Source organism: Drosophila navojoa, chromosome 3 (assembly GCF_054131105.1).
Source record: "Drosophila navojoa isolate 15081-1374.11 chromosome 3, UAZ_NAV_1.0, whole genome shotgun sequence".
NCBI lineage: Eukaryota > Metazoa > Arthropoda > Insecta > Diptera > Drosophilidae > Drosophila > Drosophila navojoa.
Window position 1 is genome coordinate 16,161,368 of NC_142891.1, and position 18,496 is coordinate 16,179,863.

Here is an 18,496-nt window from a genome sequence, read left to right on the forward strand (position 1 = left end):
ATAAAGATTGATTGTCATGAAAAGGTTTTTGATTTACGGTTACAGTTGCATTTACTTAGAGCAAAAGGTGAGCGGAACATATTGAGCTGAATTGAGAATTGAAATGAGAGTTGGGGCGAGGTGAGAGTACAAATAGATGAAGGAGATGAATGGGAGAAAGAGGTAAGGGAGTGATGGAGATGAATTGGATACAGAAGTGAATGGAATGGAAGAAGGAGGTAAAGAGGAGAGGTCGAATGAAGTGTATTTGAGCATAAGGTAAATGAGAGAATAGGGTCAATAGAAGGGGGAAGTGGAGGGGAGCAGAAGGCGAATGCGAGCAGGACCTGAATAAGAAGAACAGATGATAAAGGGGAGAATGAGGTGAACTGATGAAAGAAATGCAGGAGAATGGAAGAAGAAGGTTATACAATGCCATATCAGATGGCAACCACAACCAATTGGACTCGGAAATCTCGTGAATATTTACAGTGGTCCAAGTGATAAAAATTATAAAACTTTAAATATATATATATATATATATATATATATATATATATATATATATATATATATAATGAAAATAATTAACCAAATAATTACATTAAACAATTTAATTATTTTTTAACTTTAGGTTTGAAATATAAAGATAAATGTAAATATTATTTTTAGAGTAAGTGTTAGAGAGGATCTATTTGCCATAAAGCTGCTTATATGTGGAAAGCACACATACTTATAAATACAAACACCTTTGGCCATCACTGCTAACTAATTGCAATTTAATAAAAGGAATTTCAATTATTTATGCTTGAGATTCAACTCAAAATAAGCTTCTAGCCATTGATTGGTATTCCTATAAGAGGCTCCCAGCACGCGCACGAAACTAATTGAAATGGCCAAGCGCAAAATCTCAGATTACACACGGCCATGGCATGCATGCCAATGGCCAGACAAGGAGTGGGAGATTTGCATCTGATATAGATTACAGTTATGCTAAATGATTTTCATTGCATTGCACAGATTCAAATGGCATGGATACCGATTCACATACATCGAGTCGGGCTGTTGAATGATTCGAATTGCAGTTGCATTTGCATTCGCATTTGCTGGCAGACAAGTCTACAAAGCAAATCCATGTGCCAGTGCATTTGTTTGATATTCTCCAAAATATTTCAAGCAAATACCAAAATACCCTCACTCAGTTTTCTTTCGATTTTCGTGTGTGTGTGCCAAAGCTGCATGTTTATTTATTATTTTGTGCGGCCCGAAATGCCGTGAAAGTTTATGAAATTTTGGCATTCGATTTTGTTTATAGAAGCGCTGGCGACGCGTGCCAAAAATAATAACAATAACATGAATGCACGCACATGCCGCGCTGCTCAGCACCGACGTTCGTGTCCGTGCCCGTGTCCGAGTCCGTGTCCGATTCTGGCTGCGCCCCGGATAGACGAGCCCGTGATAAAATATAGAACATTGATTTTGACCAAAAACCAAACAGAACGCTGTCAGCTCCAGCAAGAGCAAGGTCACCTCTATGCGCGGCGAGCCAGAGGCAGAGCGGGAGGAGGGCGTGGCTGGGTTACTTTGTATTCCCATACGAGCGTTACGATTTTGAAGCGTATTCGGTTTTCTGTCCAGTCAGACATAGAAAAGGCGTGGCCCACCAGGCCCCCCTATGCTAAATCAATAAAATGTGTTCGACAGTCACTTATATTTTTACGCGCAGTCGGCAAACGGTTAAAAATAGCCCCACAACAACTGGCGCCAGGTGTGCCCCAATGTATCCTAATGACTTCAACAATGTGTATGTGAGAGAGAGAGAGTGTGTGTGAGTGAGTGTGCGTGTGTGTTTGAGTATGAGGATGGACTCAGATGTTTGAACTGAAGTGGATGTTACGAGACTGTTCCAAATACGATTTGCTGTAGACAATTCGCCTTACAGAGTTATCAGAGGCAGAGCTTTTGATAGATAGGATTAATATAAAGTAGTTAGTCTTATGGATAGGTAGGGCAGATGGACTGTTGAACATATATATTTGTAAGACTTATTTATATGTAATATTTATATATTATTTTATATGTAATAGTAAAAGTTAGACAGACCGAAGATTATAAAAATCACAACGATACAATATATGATTCCAAAGAAAATTCAGTTCAAATTATATATAAATCATTATTATTATAATATATATATCGTTAGTTAAACTGAAAACAAAATAACCCGATATTTTATTCTAAAAATTTCACAAAAACATAAAAAAAAGTTTATGATAAAAACCAAAAATGTTATAAAAAATCCTATAAAGATTATGAATTAGTTAAATAATATGTGTCACAATATATTGCTGTACGAAACTGTCTCAAATTGCGAACGAAATGGGAATTTGGAATACTCGTATATGTCAACTCATACAGTTTCGCGTTCGCGACCCATTTCACAATTCCCAAATGAGTTTAAAGGTGTGTGTGCGAGAATATGTGTGTGTATGGTGTGTGTGTGTGTGTGTGTGTGTGTGAGTGACCCAGTTTTACGCTCCCAAATAGCTTTTGATGGGCCCTCAATGTTCGCATTTCAATTGTCGTCAAGTTGTCAATTGGCCATAATGAGCAGCTGTTGGCATTGGAGCTTTGCCAGGAATGACAGCAGCGCCCCTCCCTCCCCCTCCCCCTGCTGGCGCTGCAGTTCACCCCTTTGCTTGTTGCTTCTTACCTGGGCAATGTCCCGTCGTGTGCAGCAGAAGTTGACAAATGTCATGTTGACAAAATCGGAGCCATGGCAAATGGTGACGGTCTTCTCCTCGAGTGTGTCCTGTGGCCCCATCGTCACAATCTGCCGCAACTTGGCGTCCTGCAAATAGAGAAAACCGAAACAGAAACCGGGTATTATTAATTACCTAGCATAAACCATGGCCAAAATGATGCTTTATGAGTCGCAGCAACTCGTTAAAGCTCCTCGTAAATCGAAGCCAATGCCCAAGCCCTAATCCACTGAGTGCGCGCACAAAACTCATTTGGCTGCCTCGTAAATCGCAAACAACTGGGCAAACGAATAGCCAGACAACCAGATATTCAACTGGCAGCCGAACTACTCCAGGGCACCATATTTCAATTAAATATCACAAAATGGATTTACGAGAGGTGCGGACTACAAGTGCCCAGCAATGCGCCACAATGGACACACCCAGCAAATCAACCTAGTTAGCCCAGAAGCCGTAGCACAGACCGCATAAAAAAGGCCAAGAAAGCAGAAGTCTGTTCTGGCCATGGTCGAATATGCCATGCACTTTGCTACTGCTGGCTAAATCAAATGCGAGCTGGACTTTAATCACTTTTCATTGAAAAACTAAAAGCTATTTAATTATTTATCTTTTCTTTTTTTTTTTTTTTTTGTTTTTTTTTTTGTTAACTATAATCTCTAAAAGATCTTTGGACTTAATTATATTTTCATCTATGAATAAATTATTTAGAAAATTCGCATTTTTATTAAAGGCAAACTCAGTTCTGAATAACTTGGACTTATCTCGATCGGATCGTATTTCGTGACTTTATTTATTATAAATTATTAAATAAATTATTTGTCTTTGCTATTTAGCTATATAAATTAACAGTTTATTTTTATACAAATTTTAAAGTAAAGTAACACATTTTTTTCCTTTTTTTTTTGAAAGACATTTACTTCAAAATTAAAATTCACTTTATGTTCTTTAAATATAATCAAAATTTAATTTAAGACATAAATTGAAATTTAAGAAATTCAATTGACTTATCAATAAGTTGTATTATTATCGGCCAGTAATTTACTTTATTATCATTATTATTATAATCATTAATTTATTAATCATATTTATTAATAAAGACTATATGAGTTGATATTAATTTGTTAGGACTTTCTTGCTCCATGACAACATACTATTGCCCTGTGCAAGAGTATTTTTGCTTACTAACTGGGTTAAATGTAAATCAGCCCGATAGCTAGATAATCACGCAACATGTTCTGCAAAACTTAAATATAAAGGGGTGACAGAGAATGATAGACAGAGAGAGATAGAGAGATGGCGACATTGATTAAGAGAAGGAGGGGAGATTGTGACAAGGAGAAGCGACTGTTTGGCGAGACATGGCGAACGGCATTAGTTTTGGCTTTGTTGTCAGTTTAGCAGTTGTCCCCGTTCCTTGCTTCCCGTTACCCGTTACCCCTCTTCCGACGTCAACGGCTCTGTACAGCCTGAGTGGCAGTTGCATCGCCCGAGTGGCGGTTTCTATGGCAATGTCAGGGCTTGGGCAGTGTCTTATCTGCTATGGACTTCATTGTTGTCATCCCGCTGGGCGTTTAATGACAAATCCAAAATCAGCTCCAGGATTACCAGTGTCCTCTAAAATGCATGCTACACAGACAAACACACACGCCAGCAACCGGGTAGGGGGCGGCTGAAGCTTGAATTTGGCATTAACTTTGGGGCAAGTCATGCCTTTATATTAACAGTAAGCGAAGCTCTCTCTCTCTCTGTGTGTGTGTATATCTGCATGTCTGTCAGCCCACCCGTAGCGCTGTCGACTCTAAGACATTTGACAAACTGCTGGATAACTATGGACAAAATGCCACTGAAATTATGTGGCGTACATTCTGTGCTGTGTGGGTGTTCATATTTGTGTCTCTGTGCACACACTGTTTATTTATGACGAGCATTTAGATATATGTACATGATCACGATATTGCGCCATGTACAGCAAATATTATCAATAGCCTTCTGATATACTCGCACATTGTGTATTTATAGTAATGCTAGCAGCAGACTGCTTGGCAATGATTAATGTGCAAAGCGGTTCATAAAATAATATTCACACTAAGACATCATCTAAATATAATAAATCGCTCTGAGAACATATTGAATTGTCAATTGAATAAGTCTGTAATTTAGCTGCATAATAAAGTTTGGAATTTGCTATCCATGTTAGTGTTTGCTTTATGTTTAAGGATTGTATCATATTCATAAGTAACTATGACAAAAGATATAGTTAGCTAACTGTAGTTTATATGCTCTTAAAACAGTTTGCAGTATATAAGAACTAGATGTTTTTCCTATATAAAAAGAATCCCTCAAAATATTACAGCATCTGACGACACATTTAATAATTATTTATTTTATTTATTTAAGCAAAAATCTGCCATAAAAAAGTTGCCGAATCATAATTCTCATTTGACATACCATAAAATTTGCAGCTGCTAAAAACAAAAGCAGGAAAGTTTCCCAAACGTAATTCAATTCGCAAAGTTGACCAATTTTCGGCCAAATCAAAACATGTTTATCAGCCGAACTGACAGTTTATTGCTTGAACTTGAACTTGACCTTGTCCCATGTTAAGCCAACGAGCAATGGGATCGACTTTGAGTTTGTGTTTGAGTTGGAGATGGAGTTTGGCAGCCAACTAGCTGGATGGCATCAATATCCTGACATTGTAAAACACAGACTTTGGCAGAGCCATCAAAGCCGATTACAAGCCGCTCGAGCGTAGCCCGATCACATGCCAAATGCCAGAGCACAGAACAGGTGAAAAACGGTTTAAAAGCTGACCTTTGCTGGCCAAGAGCATGCTTAGCTGTGCCTGCCAGCATCCCGCCTGTGTGCACAATGAGCTCAGTCCATTGGCGGGACACTTTTGACTTTAGCAGGACTCTGATTGACACATCATCATGGAGGCAACGATGGAGCGCTGCTCAACGGCCATCAAGGAGCAGGCCATGGCAATTAAAGCCTCATTCTCTTTAATCTTGGCTTGGTAAGCGTTCCCCTGGCGCCAGGCCAGCCCATAAAATGTCATTGAAAACTGCCGTTAGCGTCCCCTACACGTGCTCCTTCGCGGAGCTCAACTGCGCCGTCATTAGAGCGCCATAATTTGCTTTTAACTAAAAACTAAATCGGGCAAATTTGTCTTCGTGAATAATGTAACAGGTTTTGAGTGAGTGCGAGAAAGAGAGAGAGAAGGGTACAGAGAGGCAGAGGTGCACACACCCTCACACACACAAGCTCAGCTGGTGAAGTTTCGGCTCTGCCAGGAAATTTTACGGGCTACGTAGGAAGCGTAAAACGGAAATGACTACGGTGATTATCTTAATTGTTTCACACGCTGCTCTTAAAGCTCTGCTTAGCTGACAGCCTGTGCCTGTCCTTGCTGATTTCGGCTAATCCTTTTTGGCACAGGTTAGCTATTAAAATATTTAACAGCCCTCATTTGGTGACTAGCCAAGAAAAGGTTGCCTTAGCCAAAACACTCTCGAATAGAATTTATTATGTCGACTGTTTCGATACATATCGTTACAGTTTCAGTAAGTTTTTGACAACTTTGGGTTGGTCAAACAGACAAAATTTTGTAAAAGAAATTTAAAAAAAAAGATAAATTTTATTTAATCCTATGTCCATCAGGTAACGGCTAAACTAAAATGCGTAATCAACAAAAGTCTCCGGTCCAAAATATTGATTCGAGATCAACAAGTGCCTATGTAGATCACACAGGGAAGCCTCAATCAGAAAGCGAAATGTCTCCAGCACAGCAGCTAACTCCCTACGATGTGATACGCAGGAATAACTGCAAGACGTTCAATTTTGTTAAGTCCGAAAGCTATCCCAATATCAGACCTGCAGAATCCAAGTGCAATGATGCGCAGACAGTGGATTGGTTATATAGCGCGGCTGAAGATTTCGGCTGTGGTCGCTACTTTGACATGGAGCAAGACGATGTCATCGAAGTCTGGAATAAGAGCCTCGATAAACAATCACTGAGCTACTACGGGGTGAGCACAGGCCAACCCGAAAAGGAGGCAGTGCACTTCCAAAGGGCGGTAGCCCGAGCAATGCGAAAGGCAGTGGATGTCAAAAAGCCAACTATGAATTCTGGTAGCCTCAGGGCAACCAATCCTCTGCTACCCAAGGAAGATTGTAGGCCCTTTGTTTTGAATCGCGAGTTACTACAGGAAAAGCTCAGAGGCATGCCCACTGTGCAGAGAAAGATCAATGCAAACGAGGCATTCAGCGTGCTGCACTGCCCTCTTCCAATCGATGCACGATATCCGTTTGCCAGCAGCGAGCCCAGAATTAATTTGGCCACTGCCCTGGATATGGATAGACGGGTGCAAATGCAAAAATATGGACTGAGGCGTAAATACAAATACTGCGATCTACAATGTGGCATTCCCCAGAACGTATGCACAGATTACGAGTGGATGAAGTACAAACAAGATCCGAGGACATTTGAGAACGCTTTCAATATCGAGATGCAGCAGCAGGAGGCTCAGACTATTGCTGAGCCGAAAGACTACGATGAGCTGTTCGAACATCTCATAACGTGCTTTGAGAACCACAGTAGGAAAGACTCATTGTGTGAGCTTTATAGCACTTGCTGTAAGTCGAAGAGCGATGAAACCGGCGATGAAGGTGGCAGTCCTCGGGGACCATCGGGACAACCTGGTGGTGATCAAATAGAATTTCCTCCAATAAAGGTCGATAGTTTGGATCTTGACAAACCAGAGAAAGATAAAATAGGAGGAACAAGTTCAGCCGACGAAAAATCAATTAGAGAAAAGAATCTTTTCAATAAGCAGAAAGAAGAAACAGAACACGGAAAAGAAACTTTCGAAAAATCAGAAGGTGATATAGAAAATCAGAAAAATGTGAATAAACATAGTAAAAAGCCTGCTAAGGATGGAAAAGATGGTAAGGATGGAAAAGATGGTAAGGATGGAAAAGATGGTAAGGATGGAAAAGATGGTAAGGATGGAAAAGATGGTAAGGGTGGAAAGAGTGGAAAGGGTGGAAAGGATGGAAAGGGTGGAAAGGGTGGAAAGGATGGAAAGGGTGGAAAGGAGGGTGAAAGTTCAGAAACTGACACCGACAAAAAAGGGAAAAAACACGATAAAAATGAAGATAAAAAGGTCGAGGTTATTAAAGGTAACAAACCAGAAAAATCTAAAAACACCGGGAAGAAGGGAAAATCAAGCGAAGATGATCACAACATTTCTCAACCTATAATTGGCAATACAGCTTCTGTCCATTCCGCCATATCCGTCAAAGGCAAAACAAAAAAGAAAAATAAGGTAATAGATCAAGGGAATAAAAGGCAACAGCGCAAGTCCACGACACCACAAAGTATTCCACCAGTTGATCACTGTAAAAAACCAATGAAGGATTGCCCATGTGAAATTTGCAAATTTATGAAACGTCGCGAAACGGAGCCGGACACTCCGTTTATTTCTCAAATGAAGCGAGAAGAGAAGCGACGACAGCTGCGGGAGTACTACCGATTGCGGTGCCATTGCGAACAGCTCAAGTGTCGTCGACCAGAGTATCCCGCACCCCAGCACAAATGCGATCCCATTGCTTGCGATGATTTCTTCTGTAGAAATCCCAGGATATCTAATTATTGTGACTGCTTGAAGGCCATGCAGGAGCTACAGAAACAACTTGGCCCCAAGCATCGCAATATTAAGAATGAATTGATATTCAACTTAAGGAATTTGAGGAGTCGCCTATGCAAGCGCCTATGTGACTGTCTTTCGTAACTATTAAAAAAATATATATTATCAGATTGTATAGATATGTGACTGTGTACGTGTACGCAAAATAATTGCGAGCTGATGTGACTTAGTGATTCATTAGGTGTAAGATTATTGTAGTAGATATACAATATATGTTTTTGATTCTAACATTTGAAGTGTGACTTTTTCCTCTATCCTTTACTCACACAAGCTCACACAAATTATTTATATAGTAAACACTCACACAGAGAAGTGGGGCGTATCGAGTACAAAAGAGTGTACATTCAAATATGCAAGTCCCTAACATTAAAAGCGGCGAAATGGATGAACGGTCAATTAAATGAACAGACAGTGAACAAAGCCAATATATTATTCATTTCATTTGAGTATACAAATTGATGTTTGATAGAATGGACGAATATTTTAGTTTTTTTTTTACTTTTTATGAGTTGTTCGCTCATTTCAGTTTGTTTTATTTACAGTCTACTTTGATAATTCATAGAGTAATTATTTTACTAACTAAATTGTTTTGAATGTGATACAAAATTATAAAATGTTGACTTATTAACGTTTAATAAATTATCTAGATTTTATTATTTGACACATTTTGTTAAGAAATATGCCCAAAAAGCATGGAGCACTCGATAAGGATGCAGAAAATGTCACTGCATACGACGCTATGCGGTTGCAGAACTGCAAGTCATATACGTTTAGACAAGGGGAAATGTATCCCAGCATTAGGCCTCCACTGTCTCGGTGTCGTCCCGCATTCTCCGAAAAATGGATAGCCAACGTGGCTGAAACTACAGGCTGTAAGCCATTCGATCCCAAATTGTATTCCAACAAAAAAGCTGCACCCGTAGAGAATGTGGTCACTCAAAAAAGAGTTGACATGCCCCGCCCATCGAATAAATACGTTTGCAGCCAAATAAAACTACAAAAGAGGAACCTTGACTATAGCAAGCTAACCCCATACGATCTGATGCGAATGCTTAATTGCAAACCGGCTGACTATCGTGATGACGAGATTTATCCGTCTATTAGACCCCCAGTATCCCAGTGCTGTCCTGCTATAACAGAAAACTACTTGACCGAAGCAGTTAGGGATGGTGGATGTGAGCGTCATTTCGACATGGAGAAGGATGATATTGTGGAGGTGTGGAGACGAATCCCAAATAAGGAATCGCTGGGCTACTACGGTGTGGGCACAAATATTCACAAACCGGAGGCCGTTATGTTTAACCAGGCAATTTGTAAGTGTCTTAAAATGGTCAATCTAGAACCGCCCAAACGAAAGGAGGTGCCTGAAAAACCACCTCCGAGTGACAAACTAATGGATCCACCAGGACATGCTATTTTGAATCGCCCAATGCTTAATGTACAAGCTCGTAGAATGCCTACAGTTCAGGAAGCTATAAATGCGGTTGGTGCATTGCGGTGGGTGTTCTGTCCCCGTAATGACGAAGAGCCCTTTGCACCTAGTAAGCCCCCTTTTCCGATCAATAAAGCTCTTAACATGAAACGGTCACCAACGAAATCCATGTACGCGGTAAAACGAAAAAGAAAATCTGTAATGTGATATTTCCTATAAATTTATGCTTTCAGCACAAATAGAGCAAATACAAAGAAAATAAAAATCATATGAAAAAATTTTTAAAAAGGGAAATAAGATTTAGGGAATGAAAATATTACCGTCAATTCCGATCAGTTGACTTTAGACAGGCACCTTAAAGAATATTCACATCTGTTAAATCAAAACACTACCGCGATATGTATATTTTTTAGCATATGGGAAATTACTAGATAAAGAGTCTGTAGCTCTCCTCTTCATTATAAACAGATGTTGATAATATTTAGTAATATCGGAAAATATTTGACATAAATTCGTCTTTAAGAAGTTGAGCAAGCACAGACATTTAAATTTGCCCTTTTCACCTACTTTGATTGTTTATATACTTACAAGACTTCTTCGTCAAGCTGTATATTTTTTACTATCTAAATTGTTTTGAATGTGAAACTAACAAAATTTTATTGTATAATCTTGACAAAAATTGTACTTTTGCTATTTAAAAAATTTCCCAGACTTTATAAAAACCAAATTTTATAAAAGACAGAATTTTACAGCAATGTCCAATCAACAAGGAACATTCAAAAAGAATGCAGCGAATGTTACTGCATGCGACGCTATGCGTTTGCAGAACTTCAAAGCATATACGTTTAGACAAGGGGAAATTTATTCCAACATTAGGCCCGCAGTGCCTCGATGTCCTCCAATCACTGATAAGTGGACATCTAATGTGGCTGACCCCAACCTGTATTCCAGCAACAATGCTGCACCCGCAGAGAATGTGGTCACTCAAAAAAGAGTTGACATGCCCCGCCCATCGAATAAATACGTTTGCAGGCAAATAAAACTACAAACGAGAAACCTTGACTATAGCAAGCTTACCCCGTACGATCTGATGCGAATGCTTAACTGCAAACCGGCTGACTATCGCGATGACGAGATTTATCCGTCTATTAGACCTCCAGTATCCCAGTGCTGTCCTGCTATAACAGAAAAGTACTTGACCGAAGCAGTTAGGGATGGTGGATGTGAGCGTCATTTCGACATGGAGAAGGATGATATTGTAGAGGTCTGGAGACGAGTCCCAAATAAGGAATCGTTGAGCTATTACGGTGTTGGCACGGGCATTTATAAACCGGAGGCAGTTATGTTTAACGAGGCAATTTCTAAGTGTCTTCGTAAGGTCAATCCGCCAGAGCCGCCTAACCCAAAGGAAACGCCTAAGCAACCCTCTTCGAGTGACAATGTAATGGAGCCACCCGGATATGCTGTTCTCAATCGTCCAAAGTTAAGTGCAAAAGTTAGTAGAATGCCGACTGTTACGGAAACCCTAAATGCGATTAGCGCATTGCGATGGGTGTACTGTCCCCGTACTGACGAAGAACGCTTTGCATCTAGTAAGCCGCCTTTTCCGATCAAAAAAGCACTTAACATGGAACGACCACGCTCGAAGTCTATGCATGAACTAAGACGGAAAGACGACTACTGCGAGCTGCAATGTCATATACCCGAAAATACATGCACTGAGTACGAGTGGATGAAATACAAAGAAAATAAAAAATCATATGAAGAGAAGTATAAGCAAGAAATTGAAGAGTTAGAGAAAGAAATAATAATGGAAAATAATCCGGAGTTGGCGGAAAAAAAGGAATGGCGACAAAGAGCTATTGAACAACTTCTCGGAATAGGAGAATTCGATTTTGGAGCGGTAACTTTCGGAAAAAAAGTTCTTAGATTTCGAAGCTCTGAATCAGATAAACTTGTAACATCGGTTACACAACCTATTATTGTGCCACCAGGCGTTGACGCAGGAGGTTTACTGCCAAGAAAAGGAAAAAAGAGACGATCTTCACATAGGGGTTCAAGAAAATCACGAGGACGTAAAGGGAAATCGGTAGAGCCAAAGAATTACTCGGAACTATACACAACTCTGGTTCCATTTTTTGAGTACGACACAAAATCAAAATTGGCCAGTGCCTATGACAGCTGCATTGCTTCCCTGAAGGATAGTGGCAATCCGATAATTTCATTTACTCCAGACTCATCATCTGATGAAGACAAAAGAGCGAGTAAGGCTAGGAAACGAAAGTCCAGCGTAAAAAAGGAAACACCAGATGGAAAGGCACACGGTAAGAATAAAAATAGAAAGGTGGGTAAAGCAGAAGGTGGAGGAGGAGGTGGAGGAGAAGGTGGAGGAGGAGGTGGAGGAGGAGGAGGAACTAAAAAAGGTCAAATTAGTAGAGAAGATGATAAAACGGGCGGTAAAATTAGAAAACTAGACGATGTTGGCAAAGATTTAGGTCGCGGAGATGGCGAATATGACAAATCAGACAATAATGTAATAGAAGATAAATCCGATGCATTCTCCAAAGAAAAAACAAAAACAAACAAAACAAAGAAAAAAACAAAGGAAAAGAAGTTACACCAAAACAAGAGGGACAAACAGAAGAAATCATCCGATTCAGATTGCCCGTGCAACATTTGCCAATTCATGAAACGGCGCCAAGCGGAACAGGACTCTCCGCTTATTTCTCAATTGAAGCGAGATGATAAACGTCGACAACTGCGAGAATACTATCGATTCAAGTGCTATATTGAACAGCTCAAGTGTCGCAAGCCAGAGTATCCTGCACCCCAACACAAATGTGATCCCATTGTATGCGACGATTTCTTCTGTAGAAATCCTAAAATCTCGAATTACTGTGACTGCTTAATGGCCATGCAGGAGTTACAAAAACAACTTGGTCCCAAGCATCCAATTATAAAGAATGAACTGATATTCAATTTAGAAGATTTGAAGAATCGACTATGTAATCGCTTTTGTAAGTGCCTTCAATAACTATTTCCTCAACAGAAAAAATATTTAAGAAAATCAGATCGTATGTGTATGGGCTCACAACAGAATTGTGAGCTGATTTGACTTAGTGATGTATTCGGTGTATGTGTATTTTGATTCATTATTACAATATAGAATTTATTTCTAACATATTCTGATTCATTCTTTTATTTTTACCTTCTTTTTGGCGAATATGTTAAGTGAGGCGATGAATTCAATTAGTGTTAGAAGATTCAATGGTTTCATTTTATGTATCTTTTTTATGAAACATAACCTTAGTTCGGATGTTTTGCCTAACCTAGAAAACCTGTTTGGCTCAAAAAATCGGACTAACCAAAAAATGACTAAACTAATTAATATAAATGAAGAATGATTCCTCATTTTCTTCACAAAATTCGGAAATGCAACAGGCAAAGAGTTTGTTTTAATCACAGCCTACTTTGATAGTTCAAATTTCCAAGGCTTCTTCGCTCGTTTATATTTATTTTAGTTTATAAATTGTTTTGAATGTGATACTAACAAAATTTTATTGTGTTGTCTTGACAAAAACTGTATACTATTATTAATATTTCACAAATTTTTCATGTTATAAATTGACAAATTTTACCAAAAAGAATGTCCAAAAAGCTTGGAACACTCGATAAGGATGCAGAAAATGTCACTGCATACGATGCTATGCGGTTGCAGAACTGCAAGTCATATACGTTTAGACAAGGGGAAATGTATCCCAGCATTAGGCCGCCGCTGTCTCGGTGTCGTCCCGCATTCTCTGAAAAATGGATAGCCAACGTGGCTGAAAATACAGGCTGTAAGCCATTCGACCCCAAATTGTATTCCAACAAAAAAGCTGCACCCGTAGAGAATGTGGTCACTCAAAAAAGAGTTGACATGCCCCGCCCATCGAATAAATACGTTTGCAGTCAAATAAAACTACAAAAGAGGAACCTTGACTATAGCAAGCTAACCCCATACGATCTGATGCGAATGCTTAATTGCAAACCGGCTGACTATCGTGATGACGAGATTTATCCGTCTATTAGACCCCCAGTGTCCCAATGCTGTCCTGCTTTAACAGCAGAGTATTTGATGGATACCCTTAGAGAAGGTGGATGTGAGCGTCATTTCGACATGGAAAAGGATGATGTTGTGGAGGTCTGGAGACGAAGTCCAAATAAGGAATCGTTGGGCTACTACGGTGTGGGCACGGGCATTCACAAGCCGGAGGCGGTTTTGTTTAACCAAGCAATTGCCGAATCTCTTAAAAAGGTCAATCCGCCGGTACCGCCGAAGCCAAAAGAGCCTGAAAAACCACCACCTGAGAAAGTAGAGGAGCCGCCCGGATACGCTGTTCTGAACCGTCCAAAGCTTACTGTTAAAGTTCGCAAAATGCCCACTGTTCAGGAGGCTGTAAGTGCTGTGGGTGCCCTTCGATGGGTGTACTGTCCCCGCGACAGGGAGCAGGCCTTCCCACCTACTGAGCCTCATTTTCCAATCGAAAAAGCCCTTGATATGGAGAAACTACCTGGAAAATCTAAGAAAGACCTAAAACAGAAAGACAAGTACTGTGAACTCAAATGTCCTATTCCCGAAAATACATGCACCCAGCTCGAGTGGATGAAATACAAAGAAGATCAAAAATCATATGAACAGAGGTTTAAAAAGGAGATGGAAGAACTAGAAGAAGAAATGCGATTGGAAGTGGCATGGGAAATAGAAAAAAAGAAGCAGCAGCAAATGGGGCAAGGAGGTTTCGGACCAGGCAGTTTCGCACCTCCCGGTTTCGTACCAGACGGTGCTAGAGAAGGGGGCTTCGCACCACGCGGTGCCGGGCCAGGAGCATTGGGACCAACTCCTTATGTACCACCAGGTGTGGACCCAGGGGGTATACTACCAAGAAAAGGTAGACCTCAAAGCATGACACTGGGAAGACCAAGCGCACGGAAATCTCGATTTAAACAGCCTAAAGATTACGAAGAGCTATACAATGTTCTGGTTCCATTATTTGAACATGATGGCAAACCGGAAGTCACCGATGCTTATGAGCAGTGTGTCGATGCATTGAAAGATGGAGGATCGAAAATTTCTTTTGTTTCAGAAGACTCGTCGTCTGATGATAATAAAAAGCGACGAACGACTAAACGAAAGTCTAGCATAAAGAAGAAGACTCCAAAAGTCAAAGAACGTCCACTCAGACCGATGAAAAAAAGCATTGAATCAATAATATCACTTCCAGAAACTGAGACGGATAAAGGGGGGGGAGGTAGTTTCTCGACACCTAGGCAAACTTTAGGCAATTTGCAGAAAAGTAGCTCAGGGTCGGAGGATCTTACAGATATGAACAAGAAAGGGAAGAAGCGTAAAAAAGGCAAGGGCAAGGGCAAGGGCAAAGGCAAGGGTAAGGGCGATGGCAAGGATGGCAGTGGAGGAATTGAGTGCCCCTGCGAAATATGCAGTTTTCTGAAACGGCGCAGTGAAGAGACTGAATCCCCGCTAATGCAGCAAATGCTCCAGCAAATGAAAAGGGAAAACAAGATAAGGGAACTACGTGATTACTACAAACAAATGTGCCACTGTGAGTATATGAAATATCGCAAGCCCGAATATCCAGCGCCACAGCACAAGTGCGATGCCATTCAGTGCGACAATAGCTTCTGCGCGAATCCAAAGTTAGCGGAGTATTGCGACTGCTTAGATGCTATGGAAAATCTGAAAAAGTTACTGGGTCCCAAACACTCTATCGTGAATAATGAACTGTTGTTTAACATCAACGACATTCAGGACCGCATAAATCGTCGCCTATGTGAGTGTCTATAGCCACAAAGACGTCTAAATATTTCATTTAGTTTGACAATTATTATGTTTCAAAGTGTTTATCATTACATTGTTTAACAATAAATTGACTTTTTTCCTATATTTTGTCTTTAATCTGGTGCTAAATATCACTTTAATAAATTCGTCAACCCGTTGTATGTAATTGTAAAGTTATCTGAAGTCTCCAACTGGGGAGCCCCTTCTCTGGAATGCGGACGTACTTAAGAAGCTCAGCATTAAATAGCCCATAAGAAAATACAGTATTTATATACCGCTAAAAAGACCATGTTATAGCCAATCCATCTTCTATTATATCTACATTACACAAATTTCGTTTTTTCAAGTCCTTCATTCACTTCGGTTGGAAACGATCGCCTACTAAATGTGTGCATGGCCAGAGTGTTTAATGCAAATGTCACTTTTCAGCTGACTTTCTATAATACTTTGAGACTGTAATCATTCCAAAATTTTTGTTATGTTTTAGGGAAAACTTGTAGGCTTTTTATAGATTTTTATAATTTATTTTCTTAACCTTTTACAAGTCTTATTAAACGAGAGACCTCATAGAATGCGAAGACAACAAGAATCACTTATTCGAAATGCGGACCAGCTTTCACTCCAAGCGGCCAAGCAAATGGCGAAAACCAAGAACTTTGCTTTTCGCAGGGGCGAATTATATGCTACAGTCAAGCCGCCGGTGTCTAAATGTTATCCAGAGATCACAACCGAATATCTCATGGATGCAATTCAACATTACGGGTACCGACACGTAATCAATAGATTGGATAAGAATCAAGTAGAAAGAAAGGAGAAAAAGTCAACCGATTCGACCAAGTCTAATGTGAAGTCTAAGCCATTTCCCGATAAAAAGAATACGCCCAGGGAAGTAAAGCGGATGCTCAATAGCAAGGCAGCCAATTTTCAGCAATGGGAAACATCTCCCAGTGTATCAATGACTCCTGTATTGAAAGGTGTTTCTCAGCTCTCTATTACCAAAGGCGGTACGGGAGAGCGGTCTAGACGACCATTTCACATGGATCATGATGATATTGTGGAGGTCTGGAGACGTATCCCCAACAAGGATACTTTGGGGTACTATGGCGTAGGAGCGGGCAAAAATAAGCCCGAAGCGGTCGTTTTTAACCAGGTCATTGAGAAATGCCTCAATAAGGTAAAGCCACCAGAAGTCAAGGAAAAACCTTTGAAGACTCCAGCTGTTGAAACTATGCCTCCTACGCCAAGGCATCAACCCTATGTACTTAATCGAACAGAATTAAAGGCCAAGGTAGATAATATGGCTTCGCTTAATTTAACCAAAGCAATCAGTTGGCTCCACTGTCCCCGTTCGCTTGCAAATGCTCAGCCCTTTTTCCAAAGCGAGACTCAGATTGCTAAGAAAAAGACCGGTGCGGAGAAACGTTCCCCGAAGTCGACCCCTCTAAGGCGCCGACAAAAACAACCAAAAAACGAGCTGATCAACTATGAATGCATGGAACCGAAAAAAGTATCTGCATATGAGCTCGCCTACCGGAAGGAGATGGAAAAATTGGAGAAGGAAATTGAATCGGAGCCAAAGGACTATGATGAACTCTTCTCGAAGCTGATCACATGCTTTCAACGAAATTCTCACAAAGATTCTGTATATGAAGCGTACAAGAGTTGCAAGGGATCTTCTCAGCATGGCTTCATGCCTGATTTCAGTGGTGCCGCTAAGATCGGCGGTGGAGGCGACATTGCTTCCGGCGGTGCTAACACCGGCTTAAGCACAGAAGGAAGCGTGCTGAGAAAGGGTTTGGATGAAGCCAGCGAACGCGATGCAGCAGCTCGAAGAAGCCTTAAGGATGGGTCTACAGAACAAACTGGCAGTTCGAATAGTGGACCTAAACGTACATCTAAAGGTGCATCTCAGGGTGCAGGAGATGCTGGTGGTCCTGGTGGTAGTCGTGGTAGTGGTAAGTCTAAGACAAAACCCAAAACGGACGCAATGAGAGCTTCTACCAAGAAGAAGATTCTAACACCTGAACAAAAACCATTCGATGGGAAGTTTCGCAATAAGCAACATAGTTTCATAATGTCTAGTTCTTCGACTCACCGATCGATGCTCTCCACCGATTACTTTGGCGCCCACTCAAAATATATCCCACCGGACAAATCTGATCCAATTCAGGCGAAAAAACAAAAACCAAATAAGAAGAATATGAAAGCGCAGGGAAAATGGAACACTCATGTATCACGATACAAAAAGACACGCGGCGGGGACTGCGAGTGTGTAGTTTGCAATTTTATGGAGCGTCGCGACCGAGAGCCGGATTCACCATTGATCAGTCAACTGAAAGAGGAGGAGAAACGACGCAAACTCCGGGAATACTACAACTGTATGCGCCATAGAGAGCAAATCGCGTGCGCTCCGAAGGAATATCGTGCACCACAGCGCAAATGCGAGCCCATCAAGGAGGAAAGTTGCTTCTGCACAAGCCGCAAGTGGGGCGAATATCTCGATCGACTGGATGCATTACAAGATTTACAAAACTCGTACGGACATATGGATAGAGAGCTGCTAAGCAAAGTCAAAGCACTCAAGGATCGTCTATGCTGGCAAATATGTGAGGGTCTGCAAAACCAAAGAAAGATGAGGGCTAATCGGCATTGAGGCATATTTTAGGATTTTTATTTTAATACTTTTATATTATTATTATTTTTTGTTTTAATTAAATTAAATGTTCTTTATCAAAACAGACATTTTCGCGTTATCAGATACATATGAATGAAT

General features: G+C 40.5%; 6 protein-coding genes across 10 annotated transcripts in view; 5 read left to right on the top strand and 1 right to left on the bottom strand.

Moving 5' to 3' along the window:
* The window catches only part of Plc21C (Phospholipase C at 21C), a 64,892-nt gene that overhangs the window by 15,329 nt on the left and 31,067 nt on the right, over positions 1-18,496 (bottom strand). For all 5 annotated transcript variants that reach the window (XM_089257721.1, XM_089257724.1, XM_089257722.1 and 2 more), the window contains exon 4: positions 2,693-2,830. In XM_089257721.1, coding sequence (XP_089113847.1) covers positions 2,693-2,830 — 138 coding nt within the window. The remainder of the gene's footprint in view (positions 1-2,692; positions 2,831-18,496) is intronic.
* Positions 6,231-8,688, top strand: LOC149091777 (uncharacterized). Its single transcript, XM_089257727.1, has one exon. The coding sequence runs from the start codon at positions 6,422-6,424 to the stop codon at positions 8,534-8,536; it is 2,115 nt and encodes a 704-aa protein (XP_089113853.1). The 5' UTR covers positions 6,231-6,421; the 3' UTR covers positions 8,537-8,688.
* LOC149091778 (uncharacterized) lies at positions 9,044-10,118 on the top strand. The gene has a single exon (XM_089257728.1). The coding sequence runs from the start codon at positions 9,132-9,134 to the stop codon at positions 10,089-10,091; it is 960 nt and encodes a 319-aa protein (XP_089113854.1). The 5' UTR covers positions 9,044-9,131; the 3' UTR covers positions 10,092-10,118.
* On the top strand, positions 10,483-13,063 carry LOC149091779 (uncharacterized). Its single transcript, XM_089257725.1, has 2 exons — positions 10,483-12,256; positions 12,296-13,063. The coding sequence occupies exons 1-2, from the start codon at positions 10,639-10,641 to the stop codon at positions 12,916-12,918; spliced, it is 2,241 nt and encodes a 746-aa protein (XP_089113851.1). The 5' UTR covers positions 10,483-10,638; the 3' UTR covers positions 12,919-13,063.
* Positions 13,392-15,781, top strand: LOC149091780 (uncharacterized). Its single transcript, XM_089257726.1, has one exon. The coding sequence runs from the start codon at positions 13,531-13,533 to the stop codon at positions 15,727-15,729; it is 2,199 nt and encodes a 732-aa protein (XP_089113852.1). The 5' UTR covers positions 13,392-13,530; the 3' UTR covers positions 15,730-15,781.
* LOC149091781 (uncharacterized) lies at positions 16,136-18,463 on the top strand. The gene has a single exon (XM_089257850.1). The coding sequence runs from the start codon at positions 16,295-16,297 to the stop codon at positions 18,374-18,376; it is 2,082 nt and encodes a 693-aa protein (XP_089113976.1). The 5' UTR covers positions 16,136-16,294; the 3' UTR covers positions 18,377-18,463.

What these genes read in the sequence shown, in the direction of transcription:
- LOC149091777 (XM_089257727.1), top strand. Translation starts at nt 6,422, where the DNA reads ATGCGTAATCAACAAAAGTCTCCGGTCCAAAATATTGATTCGAGATCA.
- LOC149091778 (XM_089257728.1), top strand. Translation starts at nt 9,132, where the DNA reads ATGCCCAAAAAGCATGGAGCACTCGATAAGGATGCAGAAAATGTCACT.
- LOC149091779 (XM_089257725.1), top strand. Translation starts at nt 10,639, where the DNA reads ATGTCCAATCAACAAGGAACATTCAAAAAGAATGCAGCGAATGTTACT. An exon ending in AGCAGAAGGTGGAGGAGGAG is followed by an intron (nt 12,257 to 12,295) that starts GTGGAGGAGAAG and finishes GAGGAGGAGGAG; the next exon opens with GAACTAAAAAAGGTCAAATT.
- LOC149091780 (XM_089257726.1), top strand. Translation starts at nt 13,531, where the DNA reads ATGTCCAAAAAGCTTGGAACACTCGATAAGGATGCAGAAAATGTCACT.
- LOC149091781 (XM_089257850.1), top strand. Translation starts at nt 16,295, where the DNA reads ATGCGAAGACAACAAGAATCACTTATTCGAAATGCGGACCAGCTTTCA.